Source organism: Mesoplodon mirus, assembly GCF_964341445.2.
Source record: "Mesoplodon mirus genome assembly, chromosome: 6".
NCBI classification, from domain to species: Eukaryota; Metazoa; Chordata; class Mammalia; order Artiodactyla; family Ziphiidae; genus Mesoplodon; species Mesoplodon mirus.
In genome coordinates, this window is record NC_138982.1 from 136642034 (window position 1) to 136666182 (window position 24149).

Here is a 24149-nt window from a genome sequence, read left to right on the forward strand (position 1 = left end):
AAAAAAAAAAAAGAATGATCAAGTCGAGTTAGTGTGCATAAAAGAATAAAATCAGAGCCCCGTCATTCATTCCCCACCTCACAGACCCCCAGGAACCCCTGAATTGTCAGTGAGGGCAGACGTTAGGGAAGCACACCTCCTGCCGGCTTCCTCCTTCAGGCAAGCGATGACCTTGGGTGTGTCCTTGAACCTCGCTGACCCTCAGTTTCCTCAGCAGTTTAAGTGACAGCCATGGTCTAGTTAAACCTCAGGGAGCTTGCTCTCCAAGGCCAGCTGTCTGGTGAATTGCACGTGGGGACTATCTAATCTGGAGCCATTCGCCTAGCCAGGCTGCGTGCTTCCAGGAGAGGTGAGGTGCCATGCCATTCTTCCTCTTGGCTAGTGTACCCCAGTCCACGGTCAGCCCTCAGTCTTGTAGACAAGCCTAGTTTGTCTGCTCATAGAGTGGATCCACCTCTCCAGGGCGGACTCCACAACTGGTTCCAAGAATCTGCAGAGCAAAATTGGAGCTGTAATGCCCTCTTCTCTAGTGACAGAGGGTGAGGGGCCTGGCATCTGAATGGGAGGTGCCAGGTAAAGACAGCCCGATGCAGCATCCTATCAGAGGGCTGGGATCTGAGGGTCCACTGGCCAGGCCCACACCTCAGGGGTTGCTGCCAGTGATTCCACCTGCCTCTGCCACCATGGCGGGCAGTCCTTCAGATGCAGGTTCCCCTCCCTGACTCTGGTTTCTATCAAGTGTGGCCTGGGGCTGGCCCGGAGCTATTTTTTCTCCTTAAAGCAGAGGTTGTAAATCAGTGGTCTTTGAGCAGAATTCAGTTCAAGGTCATAGCTTGTTTGGCCCACACATTTAAAAAAATAAATTGAATTAGTTGTCCACATTCAAAAATCAGGAGATTTCAAAAAATAGCCAGACTTCCCCGGTGGTCCAGTGGTTAAGACTTTGCCTTCCAATTCAGGAGGCGTGGGTTCGAACCCTGGTTGGGGAACTAAGATCCCACATGCCGTGGGGTGAGGCCAAAAACTTTAAAAAAAAATCAAATAAATATCCAGATTTCCAACTTCTAGTAAAATCTCACAAGTCCATCAAGAGTCTGTCCAAGCTGCTGCCTGGCTGAGGACGTCTGGGATTCAGCAGCAGTGGCAGCCTCCCACCCCCTTAGCAGGAGGCTTGGGTAATAGGGAAGGGGGTGCTCGGCAGTCTGCCTGCAGCTCCACCTGGGGCTTTGCTCCCTTGTTTGCTACTTGTAGGATCAGGGGTGTCTATGGCAGAGTTTATCCATGGGCAATCATACTTCCTTTTTCCGGAGCTCCCCAAGAACCCACATCCACTTTCTAAAAGGATCATAGTGATATTAACAAAACACACACTACACATCATGATAAAAGACTCTAATTTTTTAAAAAGATGTTTTTAATACCTCAAAAGGCATGTTGTCCTATTCCATGAACACATAAAATATTGCACACAAAGCACCGAGATTCTAGTTTGAAAGGGCTTAGAACAGTGCCTGGCTCCTAGCAAGCATTCTACGAATGCTCACCCAAAATTTTAAATATGGTAGCAAGCATTTGAACATGTGTGGCTTATAAGAGGTTTGAGGGGTGAGGGGAAGTGAGCTGAATGCCTGGTGCTTCAACGACGGAGAGGACTAAAGCTCATGAGATCTCCCTCTGCCTTAAAAGGGGCAGGAACCTCAGGGGGGAAGGGAACCGGTGATAAAGAACTAGTCTGTGTGCCTGGAATACCCAAGTCTGCTTGCCGCTGTGAATCACGCTATGGACCATGTGCGCTGTGGGTCCCTCTCCAAACTCTCGGGCCCAGCCTGCTTTCCTTCACTAGGGGCCAACTGTGTCTGTCACAGCAGGGAAGTCATACGCAGCCAGGAGATGCCAGGTGGGTTTCCAGGGGCCCAAGAACCCCCGAGATTGTGGGTAAAATGTGTCTGTGTGCAATTTGGGGGGATCGTAGCTTTCATTAGATTTTCAAAGGACTCTGACGCAAATAACCACTGGTCTCGAGGACTGTAGTAACTCTGCCAGGCTTCTGCCCAAGAGATGTCCCATTGGGAGCCCTGCCCCCAAGCCCACAAAGGAATCGCTGTCTATTACATGAAGCAAGGACTGGGCCCCATTCGCCTATTGGAGGATGGCCAGCGATACTTACGTGTTGCTTCTAATTTATATTATGTGCAGGTTTCTAACAAGTATGTTTTATTTAAGTATTCCACCCTCTTAAGGAATGCCTAGGCAGGCGAGTGTTCAGGACGGCGCAGGTGACCAAGGGCAGCCAGGGAAGAAGGCTGAGACCCAGGTCACACGTCCTCTGAGTCCCTCAGGCCAGGCCATGCTCACGAGGCTCCTTCCACTGCCGTGAGCAAGTCCCTGGTACTGTCTGCCTCCACCCCTGAATCCCTTGCCCAGCTCTCAGTTGGGAGGGAAGTTTCCAAGGGAATCTCTGTCTTGTGAGGAGAAGGGCCAGGAGGAAAGTGCTGTCTCTGGAGGGGTGGTCAGGGCAGAGGCGCTGTGTGAGCTTCCCATGGCTGCTGGAACAAACTAGCCCAGCCTGAGTGGCTTTGAGCAAGAGAAACCCCTGTCTTCCCATTCTGGAGGCCAGAAGTCTGAAATCACGGGGTCTTGGGGCCCTGCTTCCTCTGAAAGCTGTCCGGGAGAATCCTTCCTTTCCTCTCCCAGCTTCCAGTGGTGGCCCTCAATCCTTGGTGGTCCTTGGTTTGCAGCTGCATCACTCCTATCTCTGCCCAAATTTCCCTCTTCTTATATGGATGTCAGTCACATTGGATTACGGCCCACTCCAATGACCTTACCTTCCTTGATCACATCTGCAAAGACCTTATTTCCAGATAAGGTCACATACACAGGTTAGGACTTGAAGGGCTAAGAGAGGGGGTCACAATTCAACCAAAAGGACCCCTTTTGGAGGGGGGTCACTATTCAACCACGATGGGCACGTTACCTCAAAAGGCCTTGCCACCTCAGTCCCATGTGTTGCCCCTTGCCCACACCCACGCCTTCGCCTGAGCTCTTGAGGTGGTGGATGCAACCCTCCCTCCTGCCATGAAAACTGAGTACCTTCCCCTTGGTACACATTCTGAAGCAGGAGTTTTTTCCTTCTGCATCTCAACTGCGCTATGTGAGTAGGTAGTGTGTGTGTGTGTCCTTGTGTATCTGTGTGTGTTTCTGTGTTTCTGTGTGCATGTGTGTGCCTGTGGGTATGAGCGTGTGTTTGGGATGTGTGTGTGTGAAGGGTGGGCATGGGGAGGAAGACGAGGCAGGAGAGGAAGGGAAGGATAGAGCCACCATGGTGAGGGTAGGAGTGAAAAGGGCAAAGTCTTGTCCCGTAGCAAGTGGGGAAGTGTGCTTGCAACAAATATGGAAACATGATGCCTTTGGTCTCAGTCCCATGAGGAAGGCGTATTCGTTAGGATATTGATTCTGTTACTTTAACAAAAACCAAAATCACACTGGCCCAAGGAAGATCGGAGTTAGTTTCCCTTTCCTCTAAAGTCTGAGCTGGTGATTGACCAGACCCTGCCCCAAGGAAGATCGGAGTTAGTTTCCCTTTCCTCTAAAGTCTGAGCTGGTGATTGACCAGACCCTGCCCCATGCCATGGCCCAGGGACCCAGACTCTTATTTCTCTGCCATCTGTGAATACACTGTCCTTTTCCAGAGTCCAAACTGGCTCACCACCTGATCCATGTCCCAGCCACAGGAAAGGGAGAGAGGGGAGTGGAGGACGCATCCTTTCCTTTTGAAGGCTCACTGGGAAATTGCCCTCATCATTCCCACTTCAACTGGCCATAACTTCATACACAGGACCTCGCTAGCTGCAAGGAAGTCAGGGAAAGACAGCTCTTATTCTCAGAGGCCATGATCTCAGGGATTTTGCTGCAATTAACAAGGCAGGCACACATACTGGGGAACGGCTCACAGCCTATTATAGAAGGAAAGTGATTTTAGAAATATAGTGTTATTAATCCACCTTTCACCCCTTATGATAGAAAAAAAACCCGAATTATATTCATGCAGTAAAGAATATAAGGAACATGTAATTGGAAAAATCAGATCATCAGGGAGGCTTTGTCCAATTCTGACCAGTCTCGAGGTCAGGATGACAGCTTCATCTCGGAAGGTATGCACTGGGTCGTTCTACAGCCAGCTGGTTTTCAATGACATAACACGTCCTGCAGCTCTCCAGAATCCGGGCCTGGAAGTATGCCTTGTCCTGCTCCTGCCAGGTGTCAGACTCGATGTACACATTGTACGGGTCATGGGAGTGCTCCAGTTTCTTGGAGCGGATGTAGCTTAGCATGATGCCCAGGGTGAAGAAGCCGAAAAAGCCAAGCACCATGAGGATATAGAGTGCCGCCAGCTTGCCGTCATCATGGCCCACGGACCTGCGGGCCAGGTTGGATGTATTGTTGCCCGGTTGAACTGTCCCCTGCCACAGCTTGGTCAGCAAGGGTGTCACAGCCGTGGCGTTAGACAGGATCATCCTGGGAGTCAAGGTTTCACTGCGGGAGAGTGCACTTTCCAGGAAAACTTTCTAAAAGAAAAGTGCAACCTGAAATCAAAAAATATGTATTGGCCCAAACCCCCCCCACCCCAACACACACACACACCCCACACAGTTTTTAAAAATCTCAGTGAGAGGGGTGCCCTACCAGAGTATAATGGAGGAGTACTCGGTCACGGTGTGTGCCACCTGGGATCAGCATAATGCCCTCCCTTGACTGATCAAGGGATAAATTGATTCACTTTTATTTCTATTCCCCACTCCCAGTCCCTACCTCCATAGGTGATCACCAGAATGAGTTCCCTTAATACACACACTGTGTCGTACGTGTGCCTTTTAATTTATACGCTATGGGCCAAATTGTGCTCCCCACCAAGTCATATGTTCAAGCCCTAACCCCTCATGCAGTTGAACCTGGAGGTAGGGTCTTTCAGAGGTAATTAAGTTAGATGAGGTCATAAAGGTAAGGCCCTAATCTGATAGGACGGTGGCCTTATAAGAAGAGGAAGACAGACCTTGGTCTGGGTTCCTGTCTGGCATTGGGACTTTTCAAAGCTTCTCCGGTGATCCTACTTTGCAGTCAAGATTGAGAACCACTGAGCTATGATGTGGGCCCTTAGGAAATCAACCAATCAGTCTTTTGTGCTGCAGAGTACCCGAAAGAATTATATAAGAAGAGAAATAATAAGGTCATAGCATAATTTTCCAATCTTGTTTGTTTTTCAGATTTTCTTTTTCGGTCTTGCATGTCCCTGAGAAAATCTGAACAGGAGTTGCGGAAAGAAATTCTCAAGTCATCACCATGACCTCAGCTGTCCCTGTCCTAACTCACGTTGGCACCTCAACATTATGATAAGCCTGTCGTAACTTTATGCTGGACCAGAAAAGCCAAGTTACTTCACTGCCTTTCAAATAACAACTCTACATTTTTAACGAAAAATCTTTTGCTGACTTCACACTTAATTTATTGTATCGCTTTTGCTAAATGCCTTCTGTGCCCTCAAGGCCTGCATGCTGGGTCACGTGGTGTTTTTGTGTATTGAGTCACAAAATGAGTTTGGCAATGTCCTCTAATAATCAGCATGGTGTAAACAACACAGAACCCAATCTGCACAACAGCTGTGGGTTTATGTCCCAAGTTCACATCCATTATAATGCCAAAGCACTGTCTAGTGGCCGCAGTTAGGACTGTTGGACTCAAATGGATTTGGAGACCAGCTGATCCAACAGTCTTAACTTCATAGAAAACTGGTTTCCACAGAGGTGAGCTGACTTGCCCAAGGTCACGTCTCCAATCAAAAATACATCTAAACTTTAACTTTTAGCCATGGACTCACATTTTATTAGCATAGAAAAAGGAGTTCTCAGGACCCTGCAGAGAGAAGGCAGATCTGTATTTAAGCTCAAAGGGACCAAGGAGCCGGCTACTTGTATCAGGTAAAACTGAGTCTACCTAATTGGGAACTGGCTTCTGACCTACATATGCCATCAGAAGACCCCTCTGCCCCACTGGCGAGAACCACAGCTTTTTGTAGCTCGCACAGGGAATAGGGGGCTGGAGGAGGAAGAAGCAGCAGGGACCAGGGAGGTCCAGCTCCAAACACAACCAGTTTGATGCTCAGCCTGTGCTATAAACATTCTCAAACTGGCCTTATTGGACCCAGAAAGAAGGAAGTGGGGTGGGGGTCTAGAAGTTTCTGCTTCTGCCTGTGTTTGAGACTCTGCAGGAGGCATAGACACTGCCCCCCAACGAAGGTTAGTGCAATTTTTTTCCATCAAAGCTGAGTCCCCCCAGAGCTGCCGGTCTACTGAGAATCACTCAGGATTCGGGACTGTGGACAGCCGAGCTGAGCTGCAAATGGACAGCAAGCGGGCCTCCAGCACCCCGGGATCCTGCGAACGCTCCAACTGCACCCAGGGGAGAGGGGGAAGTAGGTGATGTCACGCTGTTCCCGGCACACACCGCCCCTTCTGCCTTTCTCCCAGGAGTTCCAGATCCGTCTCATATCAGCACCACTAACCGGCTTTTAGAACAGATTTCCTAGTACTGCACCTCTCATTCTTTCTTACGTATTTACTTAAAGGGCAAGGCTTTCATGGCTGACTCCAAGCTGTCTACTGAGAGGGACAGATTCTGGGGGCAAGTCAGGGAAAGAGGAACGTCAGGGATCTGAGTTCCAGCCCTGGCTCAGTCCTAGCTACTCCTCGCGGCTCCCAGACGGTACCGTAGCTTGCTTATCTAGGTGGGATGGGGATGACATTCCTGCCATTCTTGTCAGCATTTCCTCGAAAGAGCATCCAGTTTTGAAATCCTCATTTTTTGTTTCAGGAAGCAGAATTAGGTTAGAAACAATTATGGATAAGCTGAATTTGGGGGAATATGATCGATCTTACTGAATCAAGAATTCCGTGAGCCAATTTTCCCTGGAAATAACTGTCAACTGTCTTCATCTTTGTCGAAACACGATGTCCAAATTCTGGAGATATATTTATCTCCTAGCAGCAAAGAAGCAAAGAGGGGCCCGGACTCTTCCAGGCAGTCAGCTGGCTTTGTCTTGAGCTTCTCACCTTCCTGTCTCCTGGGAGAGGAATCACTAAGGTGGCCAAGTTCTCAAACGGTCAGGATGAAACCTATACAGAGGCACCACATCTGACTGTCCTCAAAGATCTGTAAAGGGCTTTCTGTCGCCTCCCTGCTGGATGTGTGGTGTGGTTCTTGAGTCTGGTCACAGGGCTAAGAGCATCCCAGACCTCTCTGGGGGTGGCAGAGAGGAGCTCTGGGGTGTGAAGGTGGAAATGTGAACCAGGGAGCTGATGAGAGGGACCCGGTCAAACTCAACATTGGAAAAAGGATGAGCATTTTGGCATGGAAAATGGATGGCAGCAGGATTCCCAGACTCTGGGAGGGGAGCTGAAGTCACATAGAAGGAAGAATCTCACCCTCAGCAAAGTAAATGAATTTGGGGAGCCCCAGTTTCCTCATCTGAAAACTGGGGATGATGGGATGACTGGGGAGGCATGAAACAAACCCACAACTTTCCTGTTTCTTGCTTTTGCTGCTCGCTCTGCAAGAGAGTCATGACCACCATGTCTGCCTGCCAAAATTCTACTGGTCCTCCAAAAGCGCACTCCTATGCTAACCTGTGAAGCCCCTTCCAGATGTCCCGTCCCCTGCTTTGAGCCCTCATAGTGCCCAGTCCGTACCGCTCAGATTCTAAGCTGTGTTGTAATCATTTGTAGGCTCGTCTATGCATTTTCAGGAGCTCAGGAGGATCAGAGACTGTATCGTTCACCTTGCCCTCACTCCAGCCCCCAGAATGAGTCCATATGGGTTTGCTGAATTCAGTGGGCATGCAAAGTATTAAATTTAATACAACTACAATGTGAATGTGAGAGCAAATGATCAACAAAGTAGAATACACTCTGGAAAGAGCTTGGTGTAAGCAAATGAAAACCTCTTTCAATGTAGTCTGTTTTGATATAATAAAATTTACATTATTTTTATGTATATTTATTTTATTGGCATTCTTTATTTTGTATATTAAATTTTATATTATTAATATAGTTATGTATAACTATATTAATAACTACCTATATCTGCAACCCACCTTATTCCTAAAAAGGTTTAAAGCCATCAGTAATTGTCAATAATACAGCTTAATTTTCACCCATTCTCCCCAATTCCCGTAACTCTTATCTTGCTCTCCTGTTTATCCGTAGTACTTGATCACCTGCACCTAGTATAGTTTTTCTTATTTATTCTGTTCATTGTCTATTGGTTGTCTTCCCTATGAAAATGTAAGCTTTTGAGGGCAGGGATCTTTGCCTGTGTTGTTCCCATGTATCCCGAAGACTAGAACAGTGTCTCGCATGTGGCAGGAGCACAGCCAATATTCACAGATGCAGGAGTGCATGCACGGATGCATGAGTGAATAAATGTCCCCCTCAACTACTGGAAAGCCCGAACCACACAGAAACTGTCTTACCGGGTCTGCCTTCAGAGACTTAAGGTGACAGGAGTGAATCCCTCTGATGTCTTCACGGGGTACTTTTATTTTCAAAACAATCCACTTTTGAATAACCTGTCAAAAGCAAGACATACCTGAATATTCTGGAAGCTGAGAATGCCTTCCTCAGACCCGTCCTCAGCTCATCTCGGATGAGCAGCATGAAACCGAGCCGAGCAAGCGGAGGGGTTTTGCCCCCTGGTTAGAAACCCATAGAGCACAGTCAACAGCGCCTTCTGGCGATTCACTCATCACATGAATTAAAGCAACGGTGTGATCACAGCAAAGTTCCCCGCCATGGTGACCATACGTGACAACGTGGTTATTGACAAGGCCCTTCCTCAATGGAGCTGGAAGCTCCTTCTTAACTTAAAAGTGGACTCAAACAGCTCACATATAGCAGTCTGAAAAATGGAGGGTCGGGGGCAGGGGGCGGGGATGGGGCGGGGCCGAGTAACGTGATATACTCAGCACATAACACGTGACTGCTACTGGGTCCACTTTCTTCTAAAAGTTCCACATTTCCCCCAGTTACTACAGTCAAGATCAGATACCAGTAACGTTCTGCGTGTCCCCTGCCTTTTCCCTGGGGAGATGCCAAGGCCCAAGAGACTTTTCTGGTCCAAAAAAAGCCACAGAAGATTCCCTTTGAGGCCGGGTGTGTTTGCAAATATTGCCCCATCTGGAGGTCTTTGAAACCAAGCGGGGGGCTGGGATCATGGGCGGTTTTAGTTTTCTTTGGATGCTTTTAAGTATTTTCCCAATTTTCTCCAGGAACGACTGTAATTTAATAATAATGGGAAAATGTTGTCGTTGTTTGGTGGTGAGATGATTTTCTAGGCATGCGTTCTAGAAGTGTAGAAGGCAGAGGGAAAGGAGGCGTGAGGTCGAGCCACCGATTCTGTCTCCCACTAAGGGGGTCGCGGCGCCTCCTGCCTGGGGGCGCCCGCTGTGGCCCAGGGGCTGAGACTGAGTGCCTGGAGCCCGCTCAGGGTCGCCGGCCTGGGGCATCGCGCGCCGGGCGAGGAGCCGGGAGCCAGGAGCCCTTGACTTACCAGGTCTGGGGCGCGGAGAGAGCCGGGAGCGCAGCGGGGTCCAGGGCAGCCAAGCGCAGGGCACCGACAGCCGCGCCCCAGGCGGCGCGCTCCGCGGGCAAGTGCGCGGCGGGGCGGGCGGGGCCTCCGGAGCCACAGGGCGCCCCGCCCCGTCCCCGCGCGTCCCCGCCGAGCCCGCGGCCCCCGGGCCACCCCAGGCCATCCCGGGGCCCCCCGGATCCTCCGCACCCTGCGTCTCCAGCAAGCGCTCTATCACCCGGGGTAAGCGCAGAGCCGGCAGAGAGTCTGTATAAGAACTGCCAGCCAGCCAGCCAGCCAGATACACCTTCCTGAGGAGTTCGGGACGGGCAGGCAAGAAGCCGCAGTGGCCAAAAGAAGTCCGTCCCGGAGAACCCCACTGTCGGCCAAGCACTCGCCAAACACTCCTTCACACATCTCCAAACAAGAACTTCAGATCAGCTCAAAACCACAGCAGACTCCTTTAAGCTGCGTCCTGAACCCCAGCAGTGGCCATGCAACTACCGGCAAGCATTTATTGAGCACCTACTGACAGGTGTCCCGTCCTGAGCTGGGGGTGCAGCTGTGGACCAGACAGACAGGGGTCCCCGTGCTCAGGTGTCGGTGGTTGGAGCCACCCATGCGTTGGCACCCCAGCTCCGAAGTTCCTGGGGCAGTGGGAACAGCCTTTCAGGCCGCCAGGAGCAAACTGAGCCTTGGCCCCAGGAACCTCCAGGCAAATTTCACAGCAGCTGCCTACCAGCTTGGGGAGGGGTAGGGGGTTGGCGAGCGTGAGACGGGCAATTCCCAAACGACAGTGAAAGCGCTGGGGAATAAGGTCCAGGCTTGCGGTCTGCAGGCAGGGAACAGAGAAATTAGATTCCTGACCTAGAGATAGAAGACATTTTCTCAGACCCTCCTAGTCTTCCTGGGCCAGTCACTTCTGCTTGAGCCTCTGCCTGGGGGCTCTCTTGGGGAGGAGGCCACTGAAGGCGTGGGAGGGGGTCCATTGGATGTGGCACTTTAGGACGCAGCCCAGCTAGCACAGGCAGAGCTGGCATTCCCCTGCCCACAGGTGCTAGTCTAAACCCACACAGCCACTCTGGAAAGTTCTAAAATGTCCATAGCCTTGGTGTGTATTTATACTGTGTGAAATCTGTTCTATGGAGGGGATCTGAACTGTAGAAAAGCTTTATGCATAGAAAAGTTCTTTGTAGTTTTACTTAAAATAACTAGAATCTAAATGTCTCAAAATAGAAAAGTGGTTACATTATGTTACATATAATAGAATATTATTCTACATACTGGAATGTTTTATGTGGTCATTAAGATAATGTTTACAAATAGTTTGTAATGTTAAGTGAAAAATGCAAACCCCTAAATTGTACATACAAGATGCTATGCATTATTTCAAAAGACTGTAAGAAAACACATCATGATGTTAATTCTGTGTGCTAGTGATGGGCTTACATGGTATTTATTTTCTTATTTATATATTCTATGTTTTCCTTTCCTTTTTTTGCAATAACTATATTCTCTAATATTTAGGAAAAAAGACATAAACTTTATCTGAAAATTCTCTGCATTCTACCCCCTCAAGGTCATGCTGTATGTATTTAGTATCTTTTGGCTCACCTTTCCACAAAAGGACTCCACCAGGAAGGAAAAAATGGATCATTGAAGCAAAAATGTTTGTCCTGTAGAATTTATGTGCTACTCTTTCAATAATAATCCATGGGCCAGGTAAACATGCATGGACAGTGTGCTCCAGACCAACTGCAGAGACCCCCCTGTCAGGGGATGGGGCGGTCGATGTCTGCCCACCTGTCACCCAGTTACTGTGCAGACTGTGTGTTTGGAAATGTCTTCAAAAAGGTAAAGTAGGGACTTCCCTGGTGGCGCAGTGGTTAAGAATCTGCCTGCCAATGCAGGGGACACCAGTTCGAGCTCTGGTCAGGGAAGATCCCACAAGCCGCGGAGCACCTAAGCCCGTGCACCACAACTACTGAACCTGTGCTCCAGAGCCCGTGAGCCACAACTGCGGAGCCCACATGCCACAACTACTGAAGCCCATGCACCTAGAGTCTGTGCTCTGCAACAAGAGAAGCCCCTGCTCACCGCAACTAGAGAAAGCCCACGCACAGCAACGAAGACCCAACGCAGCCAAAAAAAAAAAAAAGTAAAGTATTCTGGGAGTGGTGATTTTTTTTTGCGGCATGCGGGATCATAGTTCCCCCACCGGGGATCAAACCCATGCCCCCTGCAGTGGCAGCAAGCACAGAGTCTTAATGAGTGGTGATATTCTTTTTTCTCTCCCTGGTTCTCTCCATCCGACGTGTGATGAATTATTTTATTGCAGTGATACCGTTGTTGTCATGCCCTGTTTGTAATGATAAAACACAATTACGGATAAGAGAGTATTTTGTTGCCTTTGGCGAACTTGAAATGGCTTCTTTTCTCTTTCTCTTCCTTCTCCTTTTACTCTTTCCTTCTCGCCTCTTCCCATCGTGCAGGTGTGATTGGTCTTAAACAAGCATAACAACAGAGCGACAAAGTCCTCGAGTCATTTCCCTTTTTTCTCTGGCTCCTCCACCTTCTCCATTCCTCTTGGTCCCCTCACTGGGAACTGTCCCTTGGGAGAGGGGATGGCAAATGTGGGCCCTGCTCCTCTCGGTGGGTTTATCATCATCTTCCACGAGCTCCCCCCTCAATGCAGGTGACATCCAAAGCCAGAGCTCCAGCCGCTTCTCGTTCTTTCTTAGGAAGATCTCAAATCTCAACTCGCAGCTCAGAGATCCTGCTCAAGTTTCTAACCCTTTCCACACGCTGCCAGAGAAACAGAGTCCCTGTCCCCAGAGAGGACTGTCTTCATTGTAACCCACCCAGGACGCACATATGGAGCCCAGGATCGTGCAGATAGCTCTTTGCCATTTCCTCTGGCTGCTGTTCCATTGACATCCAGATGCCTCTGTGTTAGCCTGGGGAGCATTCCTTTCCCTTAGGACCCCTTCCTTCTTTTTTGTTGACCCTTACTGCACAGCTTCTGGTATCCTCGAGGGCAGCTCTCACCTGTCCGTGAGAAACACCTGGAAAGCCAGCGACTTTTCTGGAGCAGCCACAGAGCATAACCTGGGTGCCGTGTACGTGAAAATTGCAGTACTTCCTCCTCACGAGAAAGACAAGGAGGAGGAAGGTCATTGAAGTCCCCATCCTGCCCCCGGTGACGGGTGAGGAGGTACAGAGTGATGGAAGAGAGCCCGGCTGCGCTGCCTCGGGTGTGGTCCCCCCACGGCCGCCCCAGCTCCATCACCATCCCACGCAGGTGGCTGGACGTGTTTGCGTCTTCTCTACTGGCCATTCAAGGCTCGCAACTTTTCTGTCCCCTTTCCTTAGCCAACAGCTCCCACCTGATTCACTTGGTCACAGGAGGCCAGCTTCAGTTTCCTCCCAGGACTCCTCTTTAGGTGGGAGTCCTGCACACAAGATGCATCCTTCCCAAATGCGGTATTCTCCTGGCATTCTTCTAAAACCCTCTCGAGGGCTGATCCTGTTCCAAAAAGAAACTACTCCCAGCCTGCTTGGGACCCTACAGGCCATTCCAGCTCCCAAGCTCATTTCCCAGGGCTCTGCCCCTCTGAGTTCCCCGACCAGCAAACGAGGCACCTCCATCCCCTGGGCACTGCCCATCTTTTCCCCCTGCTCCAGGCCCTTGTTCATGGGGTCGGCCCTCTGCTTCCAGCTTAACAAACCAGAGGTTGATGATGGTCATTGAATCTCCAATCCTTCAGCTGGAGCTCAGGACTTTTTCAAATCCCAGATCTTCAGCAAAGGTCTAAGACTAGGGAATGCTAGTCTTAGACTAGCTGCACCGCACGGCATGTGGGATCTTTAGTTCCCTGACCAGAGATCAAACCTGTGCCCCCTGCAGTGGAAGTGCGGAGTCTTAACCACTGGACCACAAGGGAAGTCCCTGTTAGCTTTAATTTTGAATTGGTTTTTAGATTAAAAAAATTGAGAGCTCTTATTCTAAATACCTAGACTTTGGCTTCTCTCACAAAACCCAGTGGATTTAGAAACTTATGCTCATATTTGACAGAACAAGAGGCAGGAGCTGAGGGCACCAGGCCCTTTCCAGAAAAATGCAAACTCCACATTCTCCCTGACAAGGACACTCAGCAGGCCCCGCTTATGGAATGCCCTGCCTGGTTCTGCAGGGACTGAGTTTGTCACTTTTATTCTAGGCCCTTCCCTTCCAGGAAAAAGTTCCTGCAATGCCCTTTCTCTGGCTGTTCCTTCACTTTGCACACCTGGGAACTCACTTCCTCATTGACTTGTTTTGGCCTTGCTCAGATGTTGTGTTGCACGTGCTTTTTGGCTGTTTCAGATGTGTATCTTCTGTTTGTCCTTTTAGAGCAATGGTTCTGGATTTTTCAGGATTCCTTTGGGAATCTGAGAAAAGCTATGGCTCTCCCCAACCCTTACCCCAAATGCACACGCGTGCAACATTTTAGCTACAATTCCGCAGACTTATGGACCCCTGATGTGCTAGATGATTCTTGGCTGCTGTGTTAGGAACTGCTGATTTAGGGCAAGGACTGTCTTTCCCATAAAACAAATTCAACTCTGTGGCATCAATTCTATGGGGCTCTGCAGTGCATGGTGCCACTGAGTGTTGCCTGGTGGGTGGATGGCAAGATTGTCCATTAAAATAGTCATTTAAGCAGCCTCTGCCCAGGTCTCAGGGGCACTTGCACTAATTTTTGTCACCCTCGAGTCATTCAAAGAAGACGACGCAGCTGGCTACAGACCCATGGATTCAGGCATCCCAGCTGCCCTTGCATTTGACAAATAACCACAGCCTTCACCTTGTTATGAAAAGAGCACAAATCCAATTAAGAAAGCTTTTCCAAAAGAAATAACAGTGTTGTTTTCTGCCCCCGCCCCCCGCCTCTCTCCACCCCTTTATGTCCTGGAATAATGCTGTGCTGATAGGAACATGGATAAATTAATTACAGCCTGGAATGTTATTTATGTCTAAGAAAGAACACTAAACCTACACATACATTGTTTGACATTTGAATACAAGCATAGTCCTTATGTTTAAAAAAAAAACCCTCAATCCGTCCAGTTTACACTGACATATGTCTAATCCTTTTAAATGCTATGGATTTAAAAATCACGAAGGTAACAATATGCTGGCTGTTCTACTCAGCCAAAGAACAAGGAGACGCAGGAGTGAGATTAGCATCTCTTCAGCTCTTTGCATGTCTGAGATTATTTCAGTGTACCTCCAATTCCTGATAACACAGAAGCACTCTTGTGGCCAAAGTGCCTGAAATGGAAATGCATTGGCAAGCCTGAATTTAAAACCAGTGCAGACAGCCTTTCTGGGAATGTGTGTGAAGGTCACTTTTTTTTAGAAACGGACTGTCCACAGCCATTGTCATGGTTTCTGTGTTATTTCAACCAGGACCTCAGCCTGGAAGTCTGGATTCATGTGGGTTGCTGCAGGTCCTCCACGGGGATTGAAAGAAAAAGTGAAGAAATCAGGGGTGGTGTCCAGCATGACTCAAAAGGGGATGAGAGGAAAAATATTCAAAGGAAATCTTTAGAAAAGCAAATTCCAAAATATTGGGTTGGCCAAAAAGTTCATTTTTAAGTGCAAAATTTGTAAACAGTGAAAAGATTTTGATAACAGTCTTTTGTTTGTTAATTTTTTAAATTGTTTATTTTATTTAAAAATTTTTTATTGAAGTAAAGTTGATTTATAATATCGTGTTAGTTTCAGGTGTACATCACACTGATTCAGTTATATTTATATATTCGTTTTCAGATTCTTTTCCCTTATAGGTTATTACAAAATACTGAGCATAGGCCCCTGTACTAGACAGTAGGTCCTTGTTGGTTGACAACAATCTTGATTTTCAAACTGAATCCTTATTCTAAGTAGTGTCCTAGTTTAAACTCGGATCCCTTTCCTTACAATTTTTCCCAATAAATAAATCTTTTCCCTGGATGACTAGTCAGTTCAATTCAGTCTTTATTGAGTTCCTCTGTGGGTAGGTTGTAGAGCGCCCAATCAAATGTATGTTCAAATTCACCCATCTTGCAGATTAGAGCTAAAATATCCTTTCTTTTGCTAACCTCCCCCATGTCCCCACCAACACACACAAAGACTTTCTGGCAGAAGTGATCTTCTCTCTCTGCTGGGGACCGCTGTGCAGGTTCCAACAGCACCAGGGTGTCACCTATGACTATGCCCTCCACCCCCAACAGTGATCTCAGGACTTCTTTTCATTTCTGAAACCCCTACCAAAGGCCAGTCTGTATCGACTTTTACCAGGAATCTCACAAGAGTTTCAGGGCTGATCTCCTGGCCCAGTCCAGCCCTCTTCATCCATCCTTGCATGGTCCACTTCACCACTCTTCATTTTCTGCCTCACATGTCAGAATCAATGACCACGTCGGCTGTCCTCCAGCAGTAAGCTCTACCAAGGGACATGTTCTACTAAGGGACTTGCCTTTCAGTCATCTACTACGACCAGCAAGGAGCTTGGCATGTGGAAAGAGATTCCTAGATATTTCTTGAGTGGAAAACGAGTTGCTCATCTGTGCGTGATTTGGGGGATGCCCCTTTCTGGACCAGTCATGGACCAGACCATACCACCTGGTGCTGTCTGAGCACGACAGAGCCTCAGTGAACATTTGCTGAATTGAACTGAATGGAATTGAACTTTGGAGCTTGGAAATTTGTTCTAGAAAAGTAAATGGGAGGAATAAGTGGGAATGACACGATCTAAATTAAAATCCAGTGCCGTGACAGCAGATCGGACATTTTCTCCTCTGATACTATTCTTGAAATTACAAAATGCTCAAGGTATCAAAAGCATTGAAAAATTGGTCAAGGGAATTGTCTTTAATGAATGCCGTGATCATTCAGTGTTCTATTTCTCTTGGCGGCAAGGTTGAGTAAAGAGTAAAATTGGGATAGGCTCTGGGGGAACAGGCTCTGCAGGTAACCAGCTATTCCCTAAACCTGAACTAAAGCACCTGAACTCTCTGTTTCTTGTTTTGCTCATTTGTCACTTGGGGTGATAGGAACACCTGCTCTATCTGACTCATTGCATTGGCATCATGAAGTAAAATAGTTTCTTTAAATCCCTGTGAGACAAGGCAGTAAATTGAAAATAAGAAAGATAGGGAAGAGTGTTTTGAACAAGGCAGGTCAATGAGTTCTTGCTTTGATCCATCCTTTAGCCTGAACACAAAGCCATGACAGATAAGGCATAAAAATAGAAAGCTAAAAAGAGATATCTGGCTCAACAGTGGCAGAAGAAAACTCCTGGAAGCCTCTGACCCAGGGGGCTCTTTGTCTAAAATCAGCAGGGAGTTTTGCTCCTATGGATAAACCCAAGACACAAACACCCAAGATGGCAGACAGAAACTAAGTACATTGCTTAAGTCAAGAACTGGGGTGGGAGCCCCATGGCTTTCCATTTCCTGCAGACCAATATTTTAGAAGAATAAGAGTCTAGGAATGTGGGGCTGGAGACCCAAGCCCCAGCCAAAAACTGAGCCTAGTCACATGCTGGCTTCATGATGGCATGGGTGTCCACACAATCAGTATGGCACAGAAACCCCAAACTGCCTTTATAAAAACTGGTCCAGAATGAAGTCACAGAGTCAAGGTGAAAGCTATCACAAAATGATCATCAGGTAAAAGCTCATTGGGTGGGGTGGAGGCAGGTGAGCAGAAAAATGAAAAGAATAAAAACAAAAACCCACTCAAAATGAGCCTAAAAATCAAAACTCTAAAACATGTGAAGAAATATAATATGAAGGACAGTCAAAAATCCTTGACTCATTTTATGAAGCTAGAACACTCATACCAAACCGGATAAAAAAGGACAAAAAAGGAAAATCACAAGCCAATATCACTTCTGAAAATAGATGCAGAAATGCTAGATACATGGTATATCTCTCCATCTATTTGTATCATCTTTAATTTCTTTCATCAGTGTCTTATAATTTTCTGCATACAGGTCTTTTGTCTCCTTAGGTAGGTTGCTTCCTAGATATTTTATTCTTTTTGTTGCAATGGTAAATGGGAGTGTTTTCTTGATTTCATTTTCAGATTTTTTATCATTAGTGTATAGGAATGCCAGAGATTTCTGTGCATTAATTTTGTATCCTGCTACTTTACCGAATTCATTGATTAGCTCTAGTAGTTTTCTGGTAGCATCTTTAGGATTCTCTATGTATAGTATCATGTCATCTGCAAACAGTAACAGTTTTACTTCTTCTTTTCTGATTTGGATTCCTTTTATTTCCTTTTCTTCTCTGATTTCTGTGGCTAAAACTTCCAAAACTATGTTGAATAAGAGTGGTGAGAGTGAGCAACCTTGTCTTGTTCCTGATCTTAGTGGAAATGCTTTCAGTTTTTCACCATTCAGGACGATGTTGGCTGTGGGTTTGTCATATATGGCCTTTATTATGTTGAGGAAAGTTCCCTCTATTCCTACTTTCTGGAAGGTTTTTATCATAAGTGGGTGTTGAATTTTGTCGAAAGCTTTCTCTGCATCTATTGAGATGACCATATGGGTTTTCTCCTTCAATTTGTTAATATGGGGTATCACATTGATTGATTTGTGTATATTGAAGAATCCTTGCATTCCTGGAATAAACCCCACTTGATCATAGTGTATGATCCTCTTAATGTGCTGTTGGATTCCGTTTGCTAGTATTTTGTTGAGGATTTTTGCATCTATGTTCATCAGTGATATTCGCCTGTAGTTTTCTTTCTTTGTGACGTCTTTGTCTGGTTTTGGTATCAGGGTGATGGTGGCCTCGTAGAATGAGTTTGAGAGTGTTCCTCCCTCTGCTATATTTTGGAAGAGTTTGAGAAAGATAGGTTTTAGCTCTTCTCTAAATGTTTGATAGAATTCTCCTGTGAAGCCATCTGGTCCTGGGCTTTTGTTTGTTGGAAGATTTTTAATCACAGTTTCAATTTCAGTGCTTGTGATTGGTCTATTCATATTTTCTATTTCTTCCTGATTCAGTCTTGGCAGGTTGTGCATTTCTAAGAATTTGTCCATTTCTTCCAGGCTGTCCATTTTATTGGCATAGAGTTGCTTGTAGGAATTTCTCATGATCTTTTGTATTTCTGCAGTGTCAGTTGTTACTTCTCCTTTTTCATTTCTAATTCTATTGATTTGAGTCTTCTCCCTTTTTTTCTTGATGAGTCTGGCTAATGGTTTATCAATTTTGTTTATCTTCTCAAAGAATCAGCTTTTAGTTTTGTTGATCTTTGCTATCATTTTCTTCATTTCTTTTTCATTTATTTCTGATCTGATCTTTATGATTTCTTTCCTTCTGCTAACTTTGGAGATTTTTTGTTCTTCTTTCTCTAATTGCATTAGGTGCAAGGTTAGGTTGTTTATTTGAGATGTTTCCTGTTTCTTAAGGTAGGATTGTATTGCTATAAACTTCCCTTTTAGAACTGCTTTTTGTGCATACCATAGGTTTTGGGTCATCGTCTCTCCACTGTCATTTGTTTCTAGGTATTTTTTGAGTTCCTCTTTGATTTCTTCAGTGACCACTTCGTTATTAAGTAGTGTATTGTTTAGCCTCCATGTGTTTGTATTTTTTACAGATCTTTTCCTATAACTGATATCTAGTCTCATAGTGTTGTGGTCGGAAAAGATACCTGATACAATTTCAATTTTCTTAAATTTACCAAGGCTTTATTTGTGACCCAAGATATGATCCTGAAGAATGTTCCATGAGCACTTGAGAAAAGTGTGTATTCTATTGTTTTTGGATGGAATGTCCTATAAATATCAATTAAGTCCATCTTGTTTAATGTATCATATAAAGCTTGTGTTTCCTTATTTATTTTCATTTTGGATGATCTGTCCATTGGTGAAAGTGGGGTGTTAAAGTCCCCTACTATGAATGTGTTACTGTCGATTTCCCCTTTCATGGCTGTTAGTATTTGCCTTATGTATTGAGGTGCTCCTATGTTGGGTGCATACATATTTACAATTGTTATATCTTCTTCTTGGATTGATCCCTTGATCATTATGTAGTGACCTTCTTTGTCTCTTCTAATAGTCTTTATTTTAAAGTCTATTTTTTCTGATATGAGAATTGCTACTCCAGTTTTCTTTTGGTTTCCATTTGCAGGAATATCTCTTTCCATCCCCTCACTTTCAGTCTGTATGTGTCTCTAGGTCTGAAGTGGGTCACTTGTAGACAGCATACATATGGGTTTTGTTTTTGTATCCATTCAGCCAGTCTGTATCTTTTGGTGGGAGCATTTAGTCCATTTACATTTAAAGTAATTATCGATATGTGTGTTCCTATTCCCATTTTCTTAATATACCATGTTCTTGGATTGGAGGAATCAACATTGTGAAAATGACTATACTACCCAAAGCAATCTACAGTTTCAATGCAATCCCTATCAAACTACCACTGGCATCTCTCAGAGAACTAGAACAAAAAATTTCACAATTTGTATGAAAACACAAAAGACCCCAAATAGTCAAAGCAATCTTGAGAATGAAAAACGGAGCTGGAGGAATCAGGCTCCCTGACTTCAGACTATACTACAAAGCTACAGTAAGCAAGACAGTATGGTACTGGCACAAAAACAGAAATATAGATCAATGGAACAGGATAGAAAGCCCAGAGATAAACCCACGCACATATGGTCACTTTATCTTTGATAAAAGAGGCAGGAATGTACAGTGGAGAAAGGACAGCCTCTTCAATAAGTGGTGCTGGGAAAACTGGACAGGGACATGTAAAAGTATGAGATTAGATCACTCCCTGACACCATACACAAAAATAAGCTCAAAATGGATTAAAGACCTAAATGTAAGGCCAAACACTATCAAACTCTTAGAGGGAAACATAGGCAGAACACTCTATGACATAAATCACAGCAAGATCCTTTTTGACCCATGTCCTAGAGAAATGAAAATAAAAACAAAAAGAAACAAATGGGACCTAATGAAACTTCAAAGCTTTTGCACAGCAAAGGAAACCATAAACAAGACCAAAAGACAGCCCTCAGAATGGGAGAAAATATTTGCAAATGAAGCAACTGACAAAGGATTCATCTCTAAAATTTACAAGCAGCTCATGAAGCTCAATAACAAAAAAACAAACAACCCAATCCAAAAATGGGCAGAAGACCTAAACAGACATTTCTCCAAAGAAGATATACAGACTGCCAACAAACACATGAAAGAATGCTCAACATCACTAATCATTAGAGAAATGCAAATCAAAACTACAATGAGATAACATCTCACACCAGTCACAATGGCCATCATCAAAAAATCTAGAAACAATAAATGCTGGAGAGGGTGTGGAGAAAAGGGAACACTCTTGCACTGCTGGTGGGAATGTGAATTGGTACAGCCAGTATGGAGGTTCCTTAAAAAACTACAAATAGAACTACCATATGACCCAGCAATCCCACTACTGGGCATATACCCTGAGAAAACCATAATTCAAAAAGAGTCATGTACCAAAATGTTCATTGCAGCTCTATTTACAATAGCCAGGAGATGGAAACAACCTAAGTGTCCATCGTTGGATGAATGGATAAAGAAGATGTGGCACATATATACAATGGAATATTACTCAGCCATAAAAGGAAATGAAGTTGAGCTATTTGTAATGAGGTGGATGGACCTAAAGTCTGTCATACAGAGTGAAGTAAGTCAGAAAGAGAAAGACAAATACCGTATGCTGACACATATATATGGAATTTAAGGGGAAAATGTCATGAAGAACCTAGGGGTAAGACAGGAATAAAGACACAGACCTACTAGAGAATGGACTTGAGGATGTGGGGAGGGGGAAGGGTAAGCTGTGACGAAGTGAGAGAGTGGCATGGACATATATACACTACCAAACGTAAAATAGATAGCTGGTGGGAAGCATTTCCTGGTGATTTAAGAGTAGGCACTCAAAAAAGGTCTGAAGACTTTAATTCAGAACTTTCCAGTTGCTCCAGTTGCATTATAAAGTGAAATCATACCGTGGTTCTAGGCTACCAAACTATGGAGCGACATGGAGATAGGAGCGTTCGTTAGTGCAGCTGCAGAGCAATGATCCATGCCTCCTCTGTGCAGAATTGACAGCAGGGAGGGAACATTTGAGTACATAAACGAAGAGAGCACAGACCCATGTAATATGTGAACTTTTTCATCTGCACAAAAACATCTAGAATATTCTTTAAAAGGAAAAAATGCTGCCCTGTGTGCACCGCGGCGGCACGGGCACCCTCCCCTTCCGGGCGTGAGGCGCTGTGAGGAAAGCAGAAGTAAGCGGACTCCACGGGCAGCGAGGCACTGCCCCAGCCCAGCCTCTGTCGCCTTCGGCGCTCCCGTCGTGTGGGCCTGGGTTCCTCAGCACACCCAGGTCCAGCAGCCCCAGAGCCTGTCCCCAGTCCTTCGGAAGCCCCGACGCCAGCCCGGGCCCTTGGTGGGGAGGTTGACGGAGTTGCAGTCTGCAGTGCTACTGCGAAGACAGCTGGCAGAACTCAGTAAAAATCCAGTGGAAGGCTTTTCAGCAACTTGAATAGTTGACAATGATCTCTATCGATGGAAAGTCATTATTGGTCCTCCAGATACATTTTATGAAGGCGATGTCTTTCAGGCTTATCTCACTTTCCCAAAAGACTATCCCCTTAGACCTCCTAAAATGAAATTCGTTACAGAAATCTGGCACCCAAATGTTGACAAAAATGGTGATGCATGCATTTCTATTCTTCACTAGCCAGGGGAAGATAAATATGGCTATGAAAAGCCAGAGGAACACTGGCTGCCTATTCACTCCGTGGAAACCATCATGATTAGTGTCATTTCTATGCTGCCAGATCCTAATGGAGACTCACCTGCTAATGTTGATCCTGCAAAAGAATGGAGGGAAGACAGAAATGGAGAATTCAAAAGGAAAGTTGCCCGCTGTGTAAGAAAAAGCAAGAGACTGCTTTTGAGTGACATTTATTCAACAGCTGTAACTTCACTCATTTCAGGAGCTCCGACTGAGAAACATGGCACTGTTTTTCCTGCACTCTACCCACCTATTGCTGGACTTATGTTGTAAGAATTTGGCAAACACTGGCTGGAACCGGACTGAAATAAATCATGTCAGTATCAATGCTGACAAGAGCCTAACAAGTGCCAACTTACAGATGATTACGCATTTTGAATTCTAAAGAACTGTTTTAACCTTCAGGAAGAATTGTAAAGACCTGTATAGAGCACAACATGATCCGGAAAGTATATATACTGTTCATGTACATCCACAAACACACCTTGTACCCAATAATGCTTTCTTGTAGTAAAATAAGAATCATGTAAATTCTAAAAAGATTTTAGCAGGTTTTCTTTTCCTATTCATTGTTTCTTATCAGTTTTAAAAGACTCCTTAAAGCATGTCAGATAAAAAGCAGTTAGGATTAAAAGTTTCCATTTAATTTCCTTTAAACTACTGAGGCTTCATTAAACTCTTTTCACTTACTAAACTTTGTATCTTCTTTGTTTTGACACACTTCCCTTTGCTTTTATCTCCTCTGTCTACCAGGAAGTTTTCGAATCATTTAGTGCAAATACTGAAACACTCAATAAGCAACTATTTGATTTTTAATGATGACTTCAGAGGAATGGTTGTCACTAGGTGCCTTTTGTATTATATTTGCATCCATCTCTTGGATTGGATATTTCAATAGCATGTTTTCGTTGTTGAGAGCTCTTGAATTCAGTCATTATCCCCAAGGACTAAAAAGAGTTGGTTCTGAATTCAATTCAGATTTAAAATTATTGAAATGTACCCCAAACAGTAAAAAAATTCTGATTTGGTTTTATTTTTGCCCTCAGTTACCTAATGTGAATATTGGATGAATAAATCATGCACAGCTACAGGCTTTCTACTTAACTTCTGGGTTTGCTATTTAAAATGCTGTTTACCCACATACCCTTTTCCTCAGCCCTTCATATTTCTTTGCCTGTATTCTCTATACTGTAGATTTTTCTCACCTATTGTACAAAGAAATTGCAATGTATATTTTCAAGTAATTTGATTTTGGAATTCTGTCACCTTATGTAGTGAGTTCTTCCAAAATATAATTGTTTTCCAGTTTTAAAAAATGCTGATTTTTTTTTGCCCTGTAGAAAGTTACAATTGTTTTTACCAAGAGTCTACATGGGGCTTGATTTACGCTCCATGCATTGGCTGGAACATGGATTAGAGATTTCATAGAAAAATAAATCCTGTTTCTTATTTTTTTTTAAAGTTATGCATCCATAATAAATACATAGTCAATAAACTTTCTTATATCTGAGAACCAAAAAACCAATATATGTCTACTTAGCTCATTGGTTGAAGAAGTAAACACAGTGGAAACAATAAGATATTAAATGACATAGAGTGTTATATATGAAAATCTCTGGGTTCATAAAGTGGTTCTTAGAGGTAAATTTATAGTATTAAATACATTTTTAAAAAGAAAAATAATATGAATAAATGAAACTTAA

The 24149-nt window shown here is 45.1% G+C and overlaps 1 protein-coding gene and 1 pseudogene across 2 annotated transcripts; one reads left to right on the forward strand and one right to left on the reverse strand.

Annotated features, from left to right (window-relative positions):
• Positions 1–4139: 4139 nt before the first annotated feature.
• On the reverse strand, positions 4140–8546 carry KCNE1 (potassium voltage-gated channel subfamily E regulatory subunit 1; the record flags this gene model as incomplete). The annotated part of the gene is made up of 2 exons (XM_082625117.1): positions 8522–8546; positions 4140–4565 (listed from the first exon to the last, which is right to left on the reverse strand). Exon 2 carries the CDS (start codon positions 4512–4514, stop codon positions 4140–4142), a length of 375 nt encoding a protein of 124 aa, XP_082481243.1. The 5' UTR covers positions 4515–4565; positions 8522–8546.
• Positions 8547–13078: 4532 nt separating this feature from the next.
• Positions 13079–22887, forward strand: LOC309806033 (annotated as a pseudogene). The gene is made up of 2 exons: positions 13079–13358; positions 21839–22887. The product of its transcript is annotated as an uncharacterized misc_RNA (transcript).
• The last annotated feature ends 1262 nt before the right edge of the window (positions 22888–24149 follow it).